This window comes from Nilaparvata lugens, chromosome 9 (genome assembly GCF_014356525.2).
Source record: "Nilaparvata lugens isolate BPH chromosome 9, ASM1435652v1, whole genome shotgun sequence".
In the NCBI taxonomy this organism is placed as follows: Eukaryota; Metazoa; Arthropoda; class Insecta; order Hemiptera; family Delphacidae; genus Nilaparvata; species Nilaparvata lugens.
In genome coordinates, this window is record NC_052512.1 from 10,260,033 (window position 1) to 10,282,282 (window position 22,250).

The following is a 22,250-nucleotide window of genomic DNA, read 5'->3' on the forward strand; positions in this document are numbered from 1 at the left end:
TGAGCTCAGGGGAAACGTATAAAAATTCAGAAATTTGGGTACCTTAATTTTTCTCGGAAAGCAATACTTTCCTTACCTATGGTAATAGGGCAAGGAAAGTAGGAATCGGCATGGAACAAAAACGACCTAATGGATATTTTCTCTCGATGCTATTATGTCCCATAAATTGGACCGAGTTAAACTAGATGAAACTAGTGCATCCTATGCACCAAAATAATGGTGTTACATCAGTTTAAAGGGAAAATAATTTGAATTCAATTCTCACCTGTTAATCTTGGATTCATAGCTTCCACTGAAAAGTTTGCCTAGTATTGGATGTTCGGTGGTTTCAAATACGATGTCGCCAACTGTGAAAAAGAGGATAGAAATTGAAAAAGCAAATCGTTCATATTCGAATCGCATATCCATTTTTTTTGAAGCATTTAACAATAACCATTCTAACAATAAATCTCATGTACCTCAAAACCTGTAGATTCAAAATTGTTTCTTGATAAATGATTTTTACAATATTATAATACACGATTCGATCATATCACAGAAAGACTTGGATGAGATCTTTTTAAGAAAAGAAGCGTCTACAGAGGTAAGAAATATTTCGGGAAGCTACCAACCAGATTGCAAGCATAAGGCTGGGTGCACACCAGTTAGTCAAGACAAGACAAGACATGATCAGACACGTTTAGTCACAATACTTCACATAGTTGCTCATGACGCAACTCACACTGATTAGTCATTACGATTAGACATGTCTTCATAAGCATCTATGTGAAGTATTGTGATTGAACGTGTCTGATCATGTCTTGTCTTGTCTTGACTAACTGCTGTAGCCTTAGAAAAACCTAACACCTTTGCGGAGAATTTGAAGGAATATCAGATAAACCTTACTCTTTATTTCGTACAAGTGTTTTAACTGCCGGTAATTTTTAATTTTTGACTAATCTAGTAAGCACTTTCTCATTTTTCAGTCTTATCATAGAAATAGGCTAGCCTAGCGTTATGTATTACTGAGAATTGACACTATTCAAATGTATGTGTACACATATTTTGATGAATAAATACCGTATCTATTCTATGGTTCATTGGAATTATTCAAAATTACTTCACACACACACATACATATACAAAAATCAAAATAAAGTTCAGCATGACAATACAATTCAACTAAAACTCAATAATAATATTGATTATAATAATAGTGAAAAACTACTGTCTTAAGCTGCGTTTACACCGGAGTTAATAACACAAGTTTTTAACATTTTTGTTATCAACTGATGTTAATTACAAAAGTCAATAACATCATGTTAAGTTGCGTTTACACCGAAGTTGATAACATGAGTTATTAATGAAAAGTTGTCAACTTCATCAGTTGTCGATTCACTGAATCGACAAAAATTTCTCGTAGCAAAAGTTAATAACTCGTGTTTTGCAACAGAAAATTCCTTGTTATTAACAAGATTCATGTTATCCATCGAGAGTCGGTAAAGATCAAAGGAAATGTGCTATGTTAATAACAAAAGCTTCTTTTATCGCATTAACTTTTGTTAATAACAGGTTACTATCTTCCCCGCAACCCCCTCGCCGTGAATCCCTACCCTACAACTACAGCTGTTCCGTAATAACTACAGCTGCAGACGAAACACGTGACAAAGTTATTAACTTTTGTTGATAACAAAACTAGCAGCAAAAAGAAAAAAAATGTTATTAACTTATGTTGAAAACTTTTGTTTTAAACTCTGGTGTAAATGCATTATAATTTATTCACATTAGATCAGATGACGATCATTAGGTTAATGATCACACATGTTTCAATTCAAAGTATTTTGAAGACAATTTTTGCTTTTTATCACGGCTGTTATAATCATATGAATACTCTCGGTAAATGATATCATTTGGAAGTCAATTATATTGATAACAAGATCTTGTTAATAACAAGGGATTTTCTGTTAGAAACATAAGTTATTAACTTTTGACTAGAGAAATTTTTGACGATTCAGTCAAGTTAATAACTTTCTGTTAATAACTCGTGTTATTAACTTACCAACGTTCACACCAAAGTTATCAACAAAATGTTAATAGGCTAACTTAATCCTTATAGATTCGATTAGATTGGACATAACTTATCATACACATGATGAACATACGGTTTGTGTTTTGCTGATAATTTTGGTGTAAATGCAGCTTAAGTAAGCGTGGAGGCAATAACTAACCATATGAAATGATTTTGATATTAGATTGTTCATCAACTGTGAAGAATTTGAGTTCAGTTGTTTCTATGATCTTTAGATTATCAGGAAGTGTGACGACGTCCACCTTGACACCGTCCCTGAGGAATACTCGAGCTAGGTGTAGTTCATCAGCCATCACCATCACATTAATCACTGCATGAAACACGAGTTCCTGCAACAAACGGTTACAATGAAACATTGGTGCACTGAAGAAGCATCAATGCTCAAGGTGATAAAGATTTTAGTTTGCTGAGGGTTGCCTTGGTTTGCGAAGATTTTGCTTGTCTTGGTTTGTCAAGGGTTTGCTTGTTTCGCTTTCAGTTTGCAAAGATTTTGCTCTCAGTGAAAGTATGTCGAGCATGTGTAGACATACATGTCTTTGAACAAAACGACATTCACGCGAAAGGTTTCGAACGAAAAAGAGCTGTTGAACAACATATTCTAACATGAAACAACCAATAGTACAAAAGCATAGAAAATTTATAATGATAGAGGAAATTATAAATTTCGACAGTATCATCATTTTTGACCGAGCGAAGTGAGGTCTAAGATTCAAGTCGACGGTTTTGCATTTCTCTAATGTTTATATTTATGTTTTCATGTTCCGCATTTACATTTCATGAAATTTGTTTGACAGGTATGTTCCTTTTTGGATTTCGAGTCGACGTATACAAACGATTTTTGAAATTTTGCATTTTAAGGATAATACAAAAGGAAAATGAGTCTCCTTTGAACGCCTATATTACCGTAAAAATCAGACTTTAGAATATTATTCATCATAAATCAGCTGTCTAGTGGACTATAATACTACCCGTTCAAAACATCGAACATCTTGAAAATGTATCTTTCCATCAATGTTGCAGACAGTTTCAGCCAGACCTGATAACAGCGCTCACACTCACATTCCGGGACGACATGTCACGGTAAAATAGGACAGAAAGCTCTATGTTTATTTAGGATTTTTTCTAGACATTTAAAATTGATAAATCATCTATTAATTTTTGAGAAAACATAACAACAGGTCAATGTAACTTACTGAGCGCGAGGTCTACTGTTCACAGAACCTCTAGTAAAATCATAATGTTGACTAATTTCTTGTCGGATAATATTTCTCGTGAGATCAGCTGATTGAATGCAATAGTTCAACAGCTGAGCCATAATTTTGTCTCAGATTAATAATTCAAGGTCTATAGATACAGGTCATGACACAATCCCGTGATGAATTGAAAATCGCCATTTTATGAGAATATTTCTAGTTCACCAATTTCAAATTTATCAGCTGCCATCATTATAGATTGAACAACATGATTTGTTATTTTGTTATATTGTTCAAGAAATGTTGCTTGGCTTCGAATTGTAAAATAGATTCTTCCCACCGAATATAGTATATTTCGCACCTGAAGAAGAAATGAGATTTTTCCGGCTCGAAATCAGTTTTCGAAACCGGCTTAAAATCGGATTTTCCTCGGCCTACGGCCTCGGACTAGAAAAGATTGAGAGCCGGAAAAACATTTTTGCCCATGGTGCGAACGCTATTTTTCGCCACACACAAAAATAAACAATATATATATATATATATATATATATATATATATATATGAGAATAGTTGTTTACTAAGCACTTCCGAAAGCAGAAGTGGAAGGTGATAGCTCTAGCAAATCACAGGTAATCTGAATAGCAGTAAATTGTCCAAGTATTTTATTTTTCATTCTGATTTGTCTAAATAACCTATAAGATGATGTTTAATTATGTGGGAGGTTGAGTTTATACTTTTTTATTCTCTCAAATGACAATCAGATGATATTATTATAAATGTTTCAATTATTGAATAATGAACACAAATAATGAAAAGTTTTTTGATCAGCTGTTTTTGATCACCTTTATTAGTTCCATTTTAGCGGCTGGAGAGGGTACTCTTTCTGGCCTAGGCCGGAAAGAAACCTGTTCTGACGTCAGATGAGTGTCGTCTGCAAACAATGTCTTTCAGATCTACGTTCTGATGTGGTATTTTTTTTATATATTCCAGTGTAGTTGCTACTATCCCTAGCTTGCAAATTAATTTGCAAAAAATTAAGGCCGTCTGGCTCGCAAATATACTGGGGTTCTGACCACAGCTCTAGCTCAGTGATAGATTCATGATTACTCTCACTGTAATGGAACACCATGGGTTTCAGCAAATGATAATTAACAATTCTTACCGCTGCTCTCTTGAAGATATTTAAGATTACCAATAAGGAAATCAAAAAGATAGTCAGCGACTGATTATCAGTAACCATATATTCAATCAAGAATAACGAAAATCAACTATTATTCTTCTGATTGAGTTTCAAAACGCTCGTCATGAATACAGGTATGCACTAATTCATCCTTCCGAAATTCCTTGAGACTTACAATGCCAGTTCTAGAAGTTCCCTGGATCCTTATATGATGATATATTGTAGACTTATTATTATAAGTATCAGTAAAATTTTGCTGGCTGAATAATATGACTATCATCAGAGGATGATAAGTAGCGCTTCGATTAATCCCCCAATTCACTGATAAAGGCCTGCTAATGATCTCATTAGGATAACTAGCACACTCACTATAATGATGTTCTGGAGTTCTTGTAGAATAATTAATTATCTCCAATAATTGATTAGTCGAATCCTTTTGACTCTGCTGGGCTTGCTTATGGTCCAGATTGTGTGTAAATCTCTATCAGTATTAAGTATATATATACAGGAATAAATTACAGTTAAGAACTCTTTAACAACACTGAGTTCACAAACAATCAAACATTAATTACACATACTTATTTAAAAAAGGGACTGGCTTGATGCTTTTAAAAATAATTGAAAAGAGACCCTATCTCCATGTGCTGCTGTATAGGTCGAGATCACAAGCCAGAGAGAGAATTTCTCAGGAAAATTCTCATCTCTTCCTCTAATAAAAAAATTGTAAGCCTTCCTCTGATTGGCTTTCTAGTCTTTGTAAGATGTGATGTGATTGGTTACTTAAGATTCAGGGTTTCTTCAACTTTTGTTATACAAAAAATAAATAAAATTATACATAAATAACTTATATAATAGCCTGTGAGAATTCCAAATAAATAAATGCAAAGAGCTGGGTAGAAAAACGACCTGAAGCCACTCCTGTCGTTTTTCCGCAACACGCTTCATTCTATCCGCCATTAAATTCTGAACAGATTGGTACATAAAATGTTGTTGTATCTTGAAAAATGAGTGAGTTGTGAACATTTTTTGTTTGTGTGGCAAACCTGAAATTATTCAACTGACAAGCTGTGAGCCAGCAGCCGGTGAAATCCTTATTTTGTTTCCTTACAAAAGAAGAAGCTGATTCATTGATTGATTGAGTACTTTATTTATGTGGATTACAGTATATACTGGCTTATACATGTATATACAATAGCTTACAATACAGCAAAATTATAGATGAATTTACATAATATAGACTAAGAAAATAATAATTATTGAACTGTATATGATTTGAAGAAAGCAATTTGGAATAACTATACAAGATAATATTGTAATGCATCAACATAAATTGGCGGAGCTTTGGACATATCAATGTCCATTCTTTGGGAAGAATATTAAAAATATCCTCCCAACTAACTCTCTACCAAATGAATGGTATAAGAAAATCATTGATACATCCAAGGGAACCAATTATCCTCTAGATGATGGAAATAATGAAGAAGACGCTCCTGAAGAAGAATCTGATACTAAAAACATAGGGGTGTATGAATTTCCCGAAAATCAGAACAGTACCATGTAACATTCCGGAGTCTTGATTATGAGAAGAAACGTGTTCAAGAAGAAAATATCATCTTCAATTGTTCACTTCAAAATGACATTTTTTAGATCTTTTTTACCTACTTATTAATTATCCAATATCATGAGCAAAATATTATCATTATCACTACTCTTGATACGGGTTTTTCATCATTTTATTGAACCTCTGAACATGTAACAACCAGGGTTATGGAAAAACGACCTGAGACAACACACCTTATATCAATTAATATCAGTTAGCCTTGGATTACTGGCTAATTATGAATAACAGCATTGAAAATAGTATAAAAAGATCAATAAAATTCAAATACTTGCAAGAATATTGCATTTTGATGAAATAATGAAGATGTGTACTAAATATTTCAAACTCAATCCCGCAAAACTTGATTTCTCGACTCAGGTCGTTTTTCCACCCAACTCCTCCTAATCTATGATAATATAACAATAAATACATTTAATTTTTTATGTGAGCTTTGTACACTCTTGATTTTTCATACTTTTTAGATTTCAATGAATATTTGAATAACATAATAATCGTTGTTTTTCCATTACATGAACTTTTCTTAACTTATAATAATTATTAATTATCCGAGTAAAAAATAATCTAATTCATAATAGTCGAGTGATCAATCAGCTGATTTGCTCGCATAATAAATCAATAAATTGTCGACTGATCTAAGATCGAGTGACGTATTAAATCAAAACAGAGGATTCTATCCTCAAATTGTACAAGTAATTTCTTTTTTATAATCTGCCATGAAACGTGCATGTCGCTGGCCCGGCCACATTCGAATTTCACCAAACAAACTATGCCAAGATTTACTACCTATTTTCTACTATTTTCTACCTCCAATAGCCGATTTTCTACCTCAAAGATAGCAGAGATATTGAATAAACTAAAGTGCCGGGCCAGGGACATGTTAGCCCGGCCATCTCAAACCAAACTGAAATCTAACCATTCATAACGGAGATATTGGCGAAAATATGTGTAGGTCAAGTGCATGTCGCTGGCCCGGCCACATTCGAATTTGACCAAACAAACTATGCCAAAATTTACTACCTATTTTCTACTATTTTCTACCTCAAACCAAACTAAAATCGAATCACGCATAATGGAGATATTGGCTAAAATATGTATAGGTCACGTGCATGTCGCTGGCCCGGCCACATTTGAATTTCACCGAACAAACTATGCCAATATTTACTAAATATTTTCTACTATTTTCTACCTCCAATAACCGATTTTCTACCTCAACCCAAACGGAGTTATAGGGAATTGTAAGTTTTCACCCACACCCCTCGCCTATCACCACACTCGAAAACTCGTTTCTAGTCTTGCCATGATTGAATTTCTGAAAAAATAAATGAGCCAATATGTAGTACACAAGCTCTGCTATCATATTCCACAAAGAACGGAATCGATAGCTCATCACTAGACAAAGTTATTGAGTGTTTAAAGATTACCCCCCCCCCTCGTAACAGCATGTCGCTGGCCCGGACACATTCGAATTTAAACAAACCAACTATGCCAAGATTTTCTACCTATTTCTACCTCCAATAAAAGATTTTCTACCTCAACCCAAAGGGAATTATAGAGGATTGTAAGTTTTCACCCACCCCCCTCGCCTATCACCACACACGAAAACTCGTTTCTAGTCTTGCCATGATTGAATTTCTGAAAAACTAAATGAGCCAATATGTAGTACACAAGCTCTGCTATCATATTCCACAAAGAACGGAATCGATAGCTCATCACTAGACAAAGTTATTGAGTGTTTAAAGATTACCCCCCCACCACCTCGTAACAGCATGTTTCTGGCGTGGCCACATTCGAATTTAAACAAACCAACTATGCCAAGATTTTCTACCTATTTTCTACTATTTTCTACCTCCAATAAAAGATTATCTACCTCAGCCCAAAGGGAATTATAGGGGATTGTAAGTTTTCACCCACCCCCCTCGCCTATCACCACACACGAAAACACGTTTCTAGTAATATTTTCAAACTGTCCAAAAATCCACTGTTTCTTACTCAGCCGCCAATTTGTTACTCACACTACTATCTCAACCAAGGAATCTCAGACAGTTTCAAAATTATTTGTAGATTAATTTCGTACCCTGGAACAGTGCCTTGAATATTGGTAGGGAAACTTGGGATATTTGGTAGTGGTTGATTTTAAAAATAAGCATGTATTGAACTATGTTTTGAATTGTTTCTGATGAAATACCATATAACAAATAATAATGTTGGGAAATAAACATAAAACAACTTATTACATAAAAAATGCATTGCAAGACGTACCTTTATTTCATCAATAACTATAATTGAACATATGATACACTAATTAATATTTGAAATACCTTTGTAAAATCACAACTAATTGTTCACATTCTGCAAACAGAAAGGAGAATAGAAAAAACATCTTTATTTGCAATGGATGAAAATCGCAAACTATGTGAACATATAAGATACACAAATTAATATCTGATTACCTTTATACAATCGAAACTAATCGTTCACATTTTGCAAACAGAAAGATAAGAAAAATCATCCTAATTTGCAATGGATGAAAATTGCAAACAATTCGTTCATAAGATGCACAAATTAATATTTAAAATACCTTCATACAATCGAAACTAATCGTTCACATTTTGCAAACATAAAGAATAGAAAAATCACACTAATTTTCAATGAATGAAAATTGCAAACTATTCGTGCATAAGATGCACAAATTAATATTTAAAATACCTTCATACAATCGAAAATAATCGTTCACATTTTGCAAACAGAAAGATAAGAAAAATCATCCTAATTTGCAATGGATGAAAATTGCAAACAATTCGTTCATAAGATGCACAAATTAATATTTAAAATACCTTCATACAATCGAAACTAATCGTTCACATTTTGCAAACATAAAGAATAGAAAAATCACACTAATTTTCAATGAATGAAAATTGCAAACTATTCGTGCATAAGATGCACAAATTAATATTTAAAATACCTTCATACAATCGAAAATAATCGTTCACATTTTGCAAACTGAAAAAATAGAAAAAACATCCTTATTTGCAATGGATGAAAATCGCAAACTATATGAACATATGATACACTAATTAATATTTGAACTACCTTTATGCAATCAAAACTAATCGTTCACATTTTGCAAACTGAAAGAATAGAGAAATCAACCTAATTTGCAATTGATGGAAATTGCAAACTATATGAACATATGATACACAAATTAATATTTGAACTACCTTTATGCAATCAAAACTAATCGTTCACATTTTGCAAACTGAAAGAATAGAGAAATCATCCTAATTGCAATTGATGGTAATCGCAAACTATATGAACATATGATACACAAATTAATATTTGAACTACCTTTATGCAATCAAAACTAATCGTTCACATTTTGAAAACAGAAAGAATAGAGAAATCATCCTAATTTGCAATTGATGGAAATCGCATACTATATGAACACATGATACACAAATTAATATTTTAACTACCTAGTATAATTATAAATTTGATTCAAGTCAATGAATCAATGTATGTGAGAGTAACGTATTGAAGATTTAATAAAATAATAGAATTAATTTATTTGTTTCAAGCACATATGCTAATACAAACGAGTTGAGTTGAATACAGTCATTACATTCTATGATATCACATTACTGGTATGTCTTAAATCATGCTTTAAATATATATCACAAGTAAGAGTACTTTAGTAAGTATATATGTTCCTAATATACAGAAGAATAGATCTATCACATTCGACAAATTTGAAATTTTAAAATAAAATATCTATCTGTACATTTTCATGTAATAACAATCTATCAATCATAGCACTCCCGTATAATATGTATACCTATACATATTTTATAAACGTGCAATAACAGTTCAACTACAAAAATAATGAATTTTTTGTAAAATTTATCCAATACTACATTTCTCACATACTAAAAAAATACCATTTATAGTAATCAACAATAATAACATTCCAGTTTTAAATATCTACCTATTCCTATTTTATAAACGAAACGAGTAATAACAGTATTAACTTCAACAATAATCAATTCTAGACAGATATATCCAATAATACATTTTTATATAATAATCCGTCACACATACAATAATCTCTTCCAACTATCTTATTTTTAGAGCTCAATCTATCCCCCATCAAACTTACTTTATTCAGCTCACTGCATTCCCCATTTAACCGTCTAAAATGAGCATCGAATACTTTTAATATTTTCAATGATAATCCCTGTTCCCTGACTATAATTATCGGACATTATTCAAGTGTTTATTATCATAGATCTGATTTCGATTGCTTTCATTGTATACCCATACAAACGGTTGATTTTCTGCTCCGTAAAGTTCGAAAGTAAAACCATGAGTTTGTCATCGTCAGTAACCACATTTGTAGTGAATTTTTCTAAATAGTGTCTTCTTATTCCACCATACATCGGGCACCTTAACAGAAAATGCTCAACATATTCCTTCTCTTTCAGTTTTGTACTAGTTTTCCTTCCTTCAACTTGTAAGACTTAAGAAAACTTTCCTCTGTCCTGCCAATCTCCAACCAGATTGCAACCCGCCAGATGCAACTGATTCTTCAACAAACACACCCAGTTACCTTGGTTATCTTGATCCTGTTGCGCCAACTCGTATAATCTATCAATGCATTCTCTGGGGTATCTCCCGTTAGCCATTGACATAACTCTACAGATGTATTTAATTGACTTGACGAATATAAAACTACTCAACCGTAGTCTTCCAGTCTCGAATCTCAATGACCAGCTGGGAGTGCTTCTATTCAACAGGAGTAAACGCTTTAGAAAATAAAGCTGTGCTTCTCGCCAGTGTGAACTTGGAAGAGCATTTCCTAGAAGTACATCCAAAATTGACAGTTCTGGATGCAGAATCGATAGTTCTACAGTTCCTGGAGATTAATAACGATAGTTCCATTGAAAAGGTCGAAATAAATGGATTTGAAAAAATGCTCTTCCAAGTTCCACTAGAAAAATGTATTTTTGTCAGCAGAACACAGAGAAATGCTTTAAGATCCTCGAATATGAGAGTTCTAGGCAGAGGAGGTCAACCTGAATATAGAACAGATGAGTTCCAATTGATAAATTCAATTGATAAATTTTTATGGCTATTTGAAATTCAAAAAATCTGGTGTGGTACACTCACACAACTTTCCTTGCTCATATTCGAAAATACGATCAGACTTTTGTATATGTGTATATATAATTGTTTTCAGAGTACTTTTTCCTTTGTGTAAATTGTGAAATTCAATGATTTTTTTAGTCGTCATTTTTTTAAAGTCGTCAAAACAGCTGTTCTACAGATGAAATATCTCGACTATGTGTTCTTTTTATGAACTGCTCTACCTACCTACCTCATGCACGAGAAGGAGGTTACAAAGTCCATTTCTCAAGGATGGGGTGGACCCCCCATTAGTTTCCCAGAAAGGAGACTCATGCCAGTTAATAGAGCTGAAAAATAACTATTCAGAGTATGAATTTGAAAAAAATCGGTCAATTTATTTTGAAAAAATCGTGAAAACATGGTTTTTTAGTAATTATCGGACATTATTCAAGTGTTTATTATCATAGATCTGATTTCGATTGCTTTCATTGTATACCCATACAAACGGTTGATTTTCTGCTCCGTAAAGTTCGAAAGTAAAACCATGAGTTTGTCATCGTCAGTAACCACATTTGTAGTGAATTTTTCTAAATAGTGTCTTCTTATTCCACCATACATCGGGCACCTTAACAGAAAATGCTCAACATATTCCTTCTCTTTCAGTTTTGTACTAGTTTTCCTTCCTTCAACTTGTAAGACTTAAGAAAACTTTCCTCTGTCCTGCCAATCTCCAACCAGATTGCAACCCGCCAGATGCAACTGATTCTTCAACAAACACACCCAGTTACCTTGGTTATCTTGATCCTGTTGCGCCAACTCGTATAATCTATCAATGCATTCTCTGGGGTATCTCCCGTTAGCCATTGACATAACTCTACAGATGTATTTAATTGACTTGACGAATATAAAACTACTCAACCGTAGTCTTCCAGTCTCGAATCTCAATGACCAGCTGGGAGTGCTTCTATTCAACAGGAGTAAACGCTTTAGAAAATAAAGCTGTGCTTCTCGCCAGTGTGAACTTGGAAGAGCATTTCCTAGAAGTACATCCAAAATTGACAGTTCTGGATGCAGAATCGATAGTTCTACAGTTCCTGGAGATTAATAACGATAGTTCCATTGAAAAGGTCGAAATAAATGGATTTGAAAAAATGCTCTTCCAAGTTCCACTAGAAAAATGTATTTTTGTCAGCAGAACACAGAGAAATGCTTTAAGATCCTCGAATATGAGAGTTCTAGGCAGAGGAGGTCAACCTGAATATAGAACAGATGAGTTCCAATTGATAAATTCAATTGATAAATTTTTATGGCTATTTGAAATTCAAAAAATCTGGTGTGGTACACTCACACAACTTTCCTTGCTCATATTCGAAAATACGATCAGACTTTTGTATATGTGTATATATAATTGTTTTCAGAGTACTTTTTCCTTTGTGTAAATTGTGAAATTCAATGATTTTTTTAGTCGTCATTTTTTTAAAGTCGTCAAAACAGCTGTTCTACAGATGAAATATCTCGACTATGTGTTCTTTTTATGAACTGCTCTACCTACCTACCTCATGCACGAGAAGGAGGCTACAAAGTCCATTTCTCAAGGATGGGGTGGACCCCCCATTAGTTTCCCAGAAAGGAGACTCATGCCAGTTAATAGAGCTGATAAATAACTATTCAGAGTATGAATTTGAAAAAAATCGGTCAATTTATTTTGAAAAAATCGTGAAAACATGGTTTTTTAGTAATTATCCGCCATTTTTCTCAAGAATATTACGGAGCTCCTGCAATTTTCCAAGGAAAAACTCATGTCATTTGATAGGACTTATGAATAGCTACCCATGGCTTGAATTTGAAGAAAATCGTTAGAGCCGTTTTCGAGAAAACCGTGAAAAACCTGGTTTTTGGTCATTATCTGCCATTTTTCTCAAGAATATTACGGAGCTCATGGAATTTTCCCAGAAATGAGACTCATGCCAGTTGATAGTGCTTATGAATATCTATCTATCCATGGTATGAATTTGAAGTAAATCGTTAGAGCAGTTTTCGAGAAAACGGTGAAAAACATGGATTTTTAGTCATTATCCGCCATTTTTCTCAATAATATTACGGAGCTCATGGAATTTTCCAGAAATGAGACTCATGCCAGTTGATAGTGCTTATGAATATCTATCTATCCATGGTATGAATTTGAAGTAAATCGTTAGAGCAGTTTTCGAGAAAACGGTGAAAAACATGGATTTTTAGTCATTATCCGCCATTTTTCTCAAGAATATTACGGAGCTCCTGAAATTTTCCCAGAAATGAAACTTATGCCAGTTGATAGGGCTTAAAAATAGCTATTCATGGTATAAATTTGAAGAAAATCGTTGGGGCCGTTTTCGAGAAAACCGTGAAAAACATGGTTTTTTAGTCATTTTCCGCCATTTTTCTCAAGAATATTACGGAGCTCCTGAAATTTTCCCAGAAATGAAACTTATGCTAGTTGATAGGGCTTATAAATAGCTATCCATGATATAAATTGAAGAAAATCGTTAGAGCCATTTTCGAGAAAAACGTGAAAAACATGGTTTTTTAGTAATTATCCGCCATTTTTTCCGCCATCTTGAATTGAATTTTATTGAATTTCTTATTGTCGGGTCCTCATGGTATAGGGACCTTAAGTTTAAAATTTCAAGTCGATCGGTTAATTAGGAATGGAGTTATCGTGTTCACAGACATACACACACACACACATACACACACACACACACACACACACACCACACACACACACACACCACACACACACACACACACACACACATACACACATACACACACACAGACCAATACCCAAAAATCATGTTTTTGGACTCAGGGGACCTTGAAACGTATAGAAAACTTGAAATTGGGGTACCTTAATTTTTTTGGAAAGCAATACTTTCCTTACCTATGGTAGTAGGGCAAGGAAAGAAAAAACGAGATAATTCACGTTTTCACCAGAAGAACACAGAATTCAAATATTTGAGAGATGGAAATCATAGTTCTAGGAAGAGGAGGTCATCCTGAATCGAGAACAGCTGAGTTCCAATTGATAAATTCAATAGATACATTTTTATTGCTATTTGAGATTCAAAAAACGAGATAATTCACGTTTTCACCAGAAGAACACAGAATTCAAATATTTGAGAGGTGGAAATCATAGTTCTAGGAAGAGGAGGTCATACACTAATACACACACACATACAGACCAATACCCAAAACCCACTTTTTTGGACTCAGGGACCTTGAAACGTATAGAAATTTAGAAATTGGGGTACCTTAATTTTCTCGGAAAGCAATACTTCCCTTACCTATGGCAATAGGGCAAGGAAAGTAAAAGAAAATATAAACTATTCTGCCATTCTTCAGTAATTAATGATGCAATATGAACAACTCTCTCTCTCTCTCTCCATATTTACAAGAATTTCCAGGAAATGTCCCATTCGCATAACACAAGATATTCTTCAAATATTGATATATCACTACTATTCAATTAAATTTCAAAACAAGAATGAATTTTGTACAAGCACAGTTTTCAATGTTCATTATTAGTGATAGTAGAGATAGATAGGAAATATCTTGGAGAATCACTCACAAAAGTTAAGTGCATCACATTTCTATAGTTGTTTTAGAGTGAATGCAATGTTCAATAAGAAAAATGATCCCAATAATCCTGAGAACTACAGAGCGATTTCATTTACAAATGCAATTTACAATAATAAATATTTGTAAGTATCTTGTTGACAAGATTGGAGAAGTGGATTTATGGTCGAGAAGTCATTAGTGAGAATCAAGCAGGTTTTCGAAAAGAATACTCCGCAATAATTGATAACATTTATATTTTTTTCAACGTAATTAAACATTCTCTATCCATGTGTAAAAGATTATACTGTTTCTTCGTCGATTATAAGGCTGCGTTCGATTCAGTATAGAGAGAAGCACTCTTTTATAGACTGGCCGAGATAGGAGTTTCAAGTGAATTTGTTAATTTAATAAGAGCGCTATACGGTCCAAATGCAAAATCATCGATATGGTGCAAGGAGGAGCGTCAAACTGAAGACATAAGTATTGAAATCGGATTAAGGCAGCAGGGCTGTCTCATGTCTCCACTTTTGTTCACCTCATTTATTTATGATATTTGCGATATTTTGGGAGGGGGAATCAGGATAGGAGATATGATATTGAACGCTCTTTCTATGCAGAACTTGTTATCATTTCCGACAATGTTACTGGAATGCAGAGAATGATCCATGGACTACATTTCTATTGTAATCGTTGGAGTCTAGTTATTAATATGGATGAATCAAAGATGATGGTTTTTAGAAATGGAGGAAAGCTGTGTAAAAGGGAAAAGTGGAAGTATGGAGGTGAACCTGTAGAAATTGTGAAGGAATATAAGTATTTAGGTTTAGTTTCACATCAACTCTGTCTTTATCAGCACATTTAAAGCAAGAATTAAGAACAGCAAAATTTGGAATTCAGAGTTTGTGGAATAAATTGATAGCAAATGACGATGTGACTGTTTCAACAAAATGGCAAGCTTTCAATGCAGTTAGTATATCTACGGTTACTTATGCAGCTCAGGTGTGGGGTTATCAGGAGAGAAACGATCTAGAAATATTCCATAGATTTTTTATTAAGCGTCTTTACTGGTTACCTAGAAATACTCCTAATTATATATTGTATTTGGAGACTGATGTAAAAGAAATGTATCTCCAAACTTTAAGAATGAACAGAGATTATGTTTTGAAAACAATAACATTATCAGATAACAGGTTTGTATCATATGTATCATGTATCATAATTATGTTCATATAGTTTACGATTTCCATCAATTGCAAATTAGGATGTTTTCTCTATTCTTTCAGTTTGCAAAATGTGAACGATTAGTTTTGATTGCATAAAGGTAGTTCAAATATTAATTTGTGTATCATATGTTCATATAGTTTGCGATTACCATCAATTGCAAATTAGGATGATTTCTCTATTCTTTCAGTTTGCAAAATGTGAACGATTAGTTTTGATTGCATAAAGGTAGTTCAAATATTAATTAGTGTATCATATGTTCATATAGTTTACGATTTCCATCAATTGCAAATTAGGATGATTTCTCTAGCATTCTTTCTGTTTTCAAAATGTGAACGATTAGTTTTGATTGCATAAAGGTAGTTCAAATATTAATTAGTGTATCATATGTTCATATAGTTTGCGATTTCCATCAATTGCAAATTAGGATGATTTCTCTAGTATTCTTTCTGTTTGCAAAATGTGAACGATTAGTTTTGATTGCATAAAGGTAGTTCAAATATTAATTTGTGTATCATATGTTCATATAGTTTGCGATTACCATCAATTGCAAATTAGGATGATTTCTCTATTCTTTCAGTTTGAAAAATGTGAACGATTAGTTTTGATTGCATAAAGGTAGTTCAAATATTAATTAGTGTATCATATGTTCATATAGTTTGCGATTTCCATCAATTGCAAATTAGGTTGATTTCTCTAGTATTCTTTCTGTTTGCAAAATGTGAACGATTAGTTTTGATTGCATAAAGGTAGTTCAAATATTAATTTGTGTAGCCTATCATATGTTCATATAGTTTACGATTTCCATCAATTGCAAATTAGGATGATTTCTCTATTCTTTCAGTTCGCAAAATGTGAACGATTAGTTTTGATTGCATAAAGGTAGTTCAAATATTAATTTGTGTATCATATGTTCATATAGTTTGCAATTTCCATCAATTGCAAATTAGGATGATTTCTCTATTTTTTCAGTTTGCAAAATGTGAACGATTAGTTTCGATTGTATAAAGGTAATCAGATATTAATTTGTGTATCTTATATGTTCACATAGTTTGCGATTTTCCTCTATTGCAAATAAAGATGTTTTTTCTATTCTCCTTTCTGTTTGCAGAATGTGAACAATTAGTTGTGATTTTATAAAGGTATTTCAAATATTAATTAGTGTATCATATGTTCAATTATAGTTATTGATGAAATAAAGGTACGTCTTGCAATGCATTTTTTATGTAATAAGTTGTTTTATGTTTATCTCCCAACATTATTATTTGTTATATGGTATTTCATCAGAAACAATTCAAAACATAGTTCAATACATGCTTATTTTTAAAATCAACCACTACCAAATATCCCAAGTTTCCCTACCAATATTCAAGGCACTGTTCCAGGGTACGAAATTAATCTACAAATAATTTTGAAACTGTCTGAGATTCCTTGGTTGAGATAGTAGTGTGAGTAACAAATTGGCGGCTGAGTAAGAAACAGTGGATTTTTGGACAGTTTGAAAATATTACTAGAAACGTGTTTTCGTGTGTGGTGATAGGCGAGGGGGGTGGGTGAAAACTTACAATCCCCTATAATTCCCTTTGGGCTGAGTAGATAATCTTTTATTGGAGGTAGAAAATAGTAGAAAATAGGTAGAAAATCTTGGCATAGTTGGTTTGTTTAAATTCGAATGTGGCCGGGCCAGAGACATGCTGTTATGAGGGGGGGGGTAATCTTTAAACACTCAATAACTTTGTCTAGTGATGAGCTATCGATTCCGTTCTTCGTGGAATATGATAGCAGAGCTTGTGTACTACATATTGGCTCATTTAGTTTCTCAGAAATTCAATCATGACAAGGCTAGAAACGTTTTTTCGTTTGTGGTGATAGGCGAGGGGGGTGGGTGAAAACTTACAATCCTCTATAATTCCCTTTGGGTTGATAGGCGAGGGGGGTGGGTGAAAACTTACAATCCTCTATAATTCCCTTTGGGTTGAGGTAGAAAATCTTTTATTGGAGGTAGAAAATAGTAGAAAATAGGTAGAAAATCTTGGCATAGTTGGTTTGTTTAAATTCGTATGTGGCCGGGCCAGAGACATGCTGTTACAAGGGGCGGGTGGGTAATCTTTAAACACTCAATAACTTTGGAACTTTGTCTAGTGATGAGCTATCGATTCCGTTCTTTGTGGAATATGATAGCAGAGCTTGTGTACTACATATGGCTCATTTAGTTTCTCAGAAATTCAATCATGACAAGGCTAGAAACGTTTTTTCGTTTGTGGTGATAGGCGAGGGGGGTGGGTGAAAACTTACAATCCTCTATAATTCCCTTTGGGTTGATAGGCGAGGGGGGTGGGTGAAAACTTACAATCCTCTATAATTCCCTTTGGGTTGAGGTAGAAAATCTTTTATTGGAGGTAGAAAATAGTAGAAAATAGGTAGAAAATCTTGGCATAGTTGGTTTGTTTAAATTCGTATGTGGCCGGGCCAGAGACATGCTGTTACAAGGGGCGGGTGGGTAATCTTTAAACACTCAATAACTTTGGAACTTTGTCTAGTGATGAGCTATCGATTCCGTTCTTTGTGGAATATGATAGCAGAGCTTGTGTACTACATATTGGCTCATTTAGTTTTTCAGAAATTCAATCATGGCAAGACTAGAAACGAGTTTTCGTGTGTGGTGATAGGCGAGGGGGGTGGGTGAAAACTTACAATCTTCTATAATTCCCTTTGGGTTGAGGTAGAAAATCTTTTATTGGAGGTAGAAAATAGTAGAAAATAGGTAGAAAATCTTGGCATAGTTGGTTTGTTTAAATTCGAATGTGGCCGGGCTAGAGACATGCTGTGACGAGGGGGGGGGGTCATCTTTAAACAGTCAATAACTTTGTCTAGTGATGAGCTATCGATTCCGTTCTTTGTGGAATATGATAGCAGAGCTTGTGTACTACATATTGGCTCATTTAGTTTTTCAGAAATTCAATCATGGCAAGACTAGAAACGTTTTTTCGTGTGTGGTGATCGGCTAGGGGGGTGGGTGAAAACTTACAATCCCCTATAATTCCCTTTGGGTTGAGGTAGAAAATCTTTTATTGGAGGTAGAAAATAGTAGAAAATAGGTAGAAAATCTTGGCATAGTTGGTTTGTTTAAATTCGAATGTGGCCGGGCCAGAGACATGCTGTTACGAAGTGGGGGGGGGTAATCTTTAAACACTCAATAACTTTGTCTAGTGATGAGCTATCGATTCCGTTCTTCGTGGAATATGATAGCAGAGCTTGTGTACTACATATTGGCTCATTTAGTTTTTCAGAAATTCAATCATGACAAGGCTAGAAACGTTTTTTGTGTGTGGTGATAGGCGAGGGGGGTGGGTGAAAACTTACAATTCCCTATAACTCCGTTTGGGTTGAGGTAGAAAATCGGTTATTGGAGGTAGAAAATAGTAGAAAATATTTAGTAAATATTGGCATAGTTTGTTTGGTGAAATTCAAATGTGGCCGGGCCAGCGACATGCACGTGACCTATACATATTTTAGCCAATATCTCCATTATGCGTGATTCGATTTTAGTTTGGTTTGAGGTAGAAAATAGTAGAAAATAGGTAGTAAATCTTGGCATAGTTTGTTTGGTTAAATTCGAATGTGGCCGGGCCAGCGACATGCACGTGACCTACACATATTTTCGCCAATATCTCCGTTATGAATGGTTAGATTTCAGTTTGGTTTGAGGTAGAAAATAGTAGAAAATAGGTAGTAAATCTTGGCATATTTGGTTTGGTCAAATTCAAAGATGGCCGGGCTGAGAGGTCATTGACCTTTCTATATTTTGCTCATATCTCTGTTATCCTTGAGGTAGAAAATCTGTTATTGGAGGTAGAAAATAGTAGAAAATAAGTAGTAAATCTTGGCATAGTTTGTTTGGTGAAATTCAGAGATGGCCGGGCTAACATGTCCCTGGCCCGGCACTTTAGTTTATTCAATATCTCTGCTATCTTTGAGGTAGAAAATCGGTTATTGGAGGTAGAAAATAGTAGAAAATAGGTAGTAAATCTTGGCATAGTTTGTTTGGTGAAATTCGAATGTGGCCGGGCCAGCGACATGCACGTGCCAATGAATAAACTGAGTCGCTTTATGATTTTATTTCTGCCAAAGAATTCTCATTATTGCATAATTATAGTATTTTCATGGTTCTCTTATCGCTTTATAGATAGTACGACTGCTCCTTATCTTAAAGAAGATTCTATTTTATTAGAGTGTTACCTTGACTAGGCTACCTGTTCTTTCAGTTTCACAATTATATTAAAGATTAGTTGGTTTCTTCAAAATTATTTTATGGTGTCAAAACACATCGTCATAACGTAGGGACTGGAAAACAGCTGCTTTCTTTGCAGTGTGGCGAAAATAATATATAGATTCCATTTAGAAACTGAATTGTTGAGTTTTAGATTGGGAACTTCAAACTCTTTTTTAGGTTTGCCTTTTGTCCCAATGCCTTATGAATCATAACAATTTACAAGAATAAGAAGGGTTTACTAAAACCCTTGGAAGTTACACAGAAATCTATTATTAAAACAGCATTAAGAAAACGTATACGCACTCCTACTGATGAAATTTTTGAAGAATTCAATGTTTTAAGTATAAGGCAAATTTATGTAAGAAATATTTTATTATACATGTACAAAAATCATAAAGATATGTTTAAGAAAATTGAGCACAGCTATCGAACTCGTTCGTCAGAAGCAATAGGAATCCAAGTTCCAAGGCTAGTCAAAACTCATTCCACTACTAATACTTATTATAGAGCACACACTCTTTATAGAAATCTGCCTGAAAATCTACGTAATACCGAAGGTAAATCCAAGAATATTTATAAAAAAGATGTTAATGACTGGTTAAAAGGAGATTGGGAGGACAAATATGGAAGTGATAATTCATTCACTGTATAAATAAAGCAAATGTCGTGTAATGATAGTCCAAATTTAACTCTAAATGTTTAAACTTCAAAATTTTCTCTGATATTAATACCTGGTTTACCCAAGAATGTGATAGATGCAAGTATGGGGACAGTCCGACGTTAGCCAATCATCGCTAAGACCCTCTTCCACACACAGGCTTTGCCTTTGTGGAGAGTTTTCATGATGTTTTTTAAAATATAATGTTGTATTTTCTGGAGCTACGATATAATAACAACTAGATTTAGTTATAATGATTAATTTTTTAGTTCAACTGTAAGTTTTATTTATGATTGTTTGGTTGCAGAAGATGTAACGTTGTTGTATAATATGAATATTTCTACCCTGAAATCATGATAATAAAAACCAATTTGATTTGAACAATTTTCAATAATAAAAATATTAATTATTGAACCATTTATTATTGGGATTTAATTATTAAAAAATCGAAAACCTGAATTTACATATTATCTGAACCAGAATAATGTTTTAAAAAGCATAATGCATGATTTTGTTATGAGCAGATTGGAATATTTCAAATGTACCGCCATAAAGACCCCATAAAATGGCCGCTCCATAAGGAACACGAGTGTCATGACCTGCATTTATAGACCTTGGATTAATTAGATTATCTACTCCATATTATATACTTTTTAAGGTTATGAAACTTGAATTTGAGTGAACTCGACTAAAAGTTGTCGAATCTTTCAGCTCAAACGTTGTAAAAACTTGAATCCAAGGAAACTTGACCAATGTAAACTCTTATTTACCGATTCCTTCGTACAATTCCACAGTCTTTGAGACCGTTCGTAGAAGTGGCCATTGAAATCTTTGTTTATCGCTGCCCAATGCTTTCTGTTCGGACTTGTAGACTTGTATGCCGAACGCCTTCCTCGCCCTTTTCTTGCCCTCGATCGAGTTGCTTGTGAAACATCCACTGGGAAATTCGTGAACACCTTTGTTGCATGAATTTTCTGCAGTTGCTGATCCTTAACCTCTACGCAAATGCTGCAATAATGTTAAATAACAATCAGCAAATTATTTTTATTTATTTATTCATTAATTACTATAGTGAGTTCCACGTTATAATGGCAGTGTTCGATTAGCAATGGTATTGCTATCTTTGTCTGTCATTCAACAAAGCGGATAGCGCTATCTCTCTCGCTTTGCTCTGTTTCCAGATCGGCTATTGACAATGTAAAATTAATAATTAATTCACACAATATTTAATCTTTATTATGAAAATTCATTATAAAATATAATATCTCTTGCTGAATAAAATATAATTTATTATTTTTAACGAGGATGGACAGT

The 22,250-nt window shown here is 33.7% G+C and overlaps 1 protein-coding gene across 1 annotated transcript in view; it reads right to left on the reverse strand.

Annotated features, from left to right (window-relative positions):
• Positions 1 to 21,938, reverse strand: part of LOC111055098 — a 49,635-nt gene extending 27,697 nt beyond the window's left edge. The window contains exons 1-3 of the mRNA XM_039435475.1: positions 21,707 to 21,938; positions 2,208 to 2,397; positions 266 to 347 (exon numbers count right to left, since the gene is read on the reverse strand). Coding sequence (XP_039291409.1) covers positions 266 to 347; positions 2,208 to 2,367 — 242 coding nt within the window. The 5' untranslated portion in view covers positions 2,368 to 2,397; positions 21,707 to 21,938. The remainder of the gene's footprint in view (positions 1 to 265; positions 348 to 2,207; positions 2,398 to 21,706) is intronic.
• Positions 21,939 to 22,250: the final 312 nt, after the last annotated feature.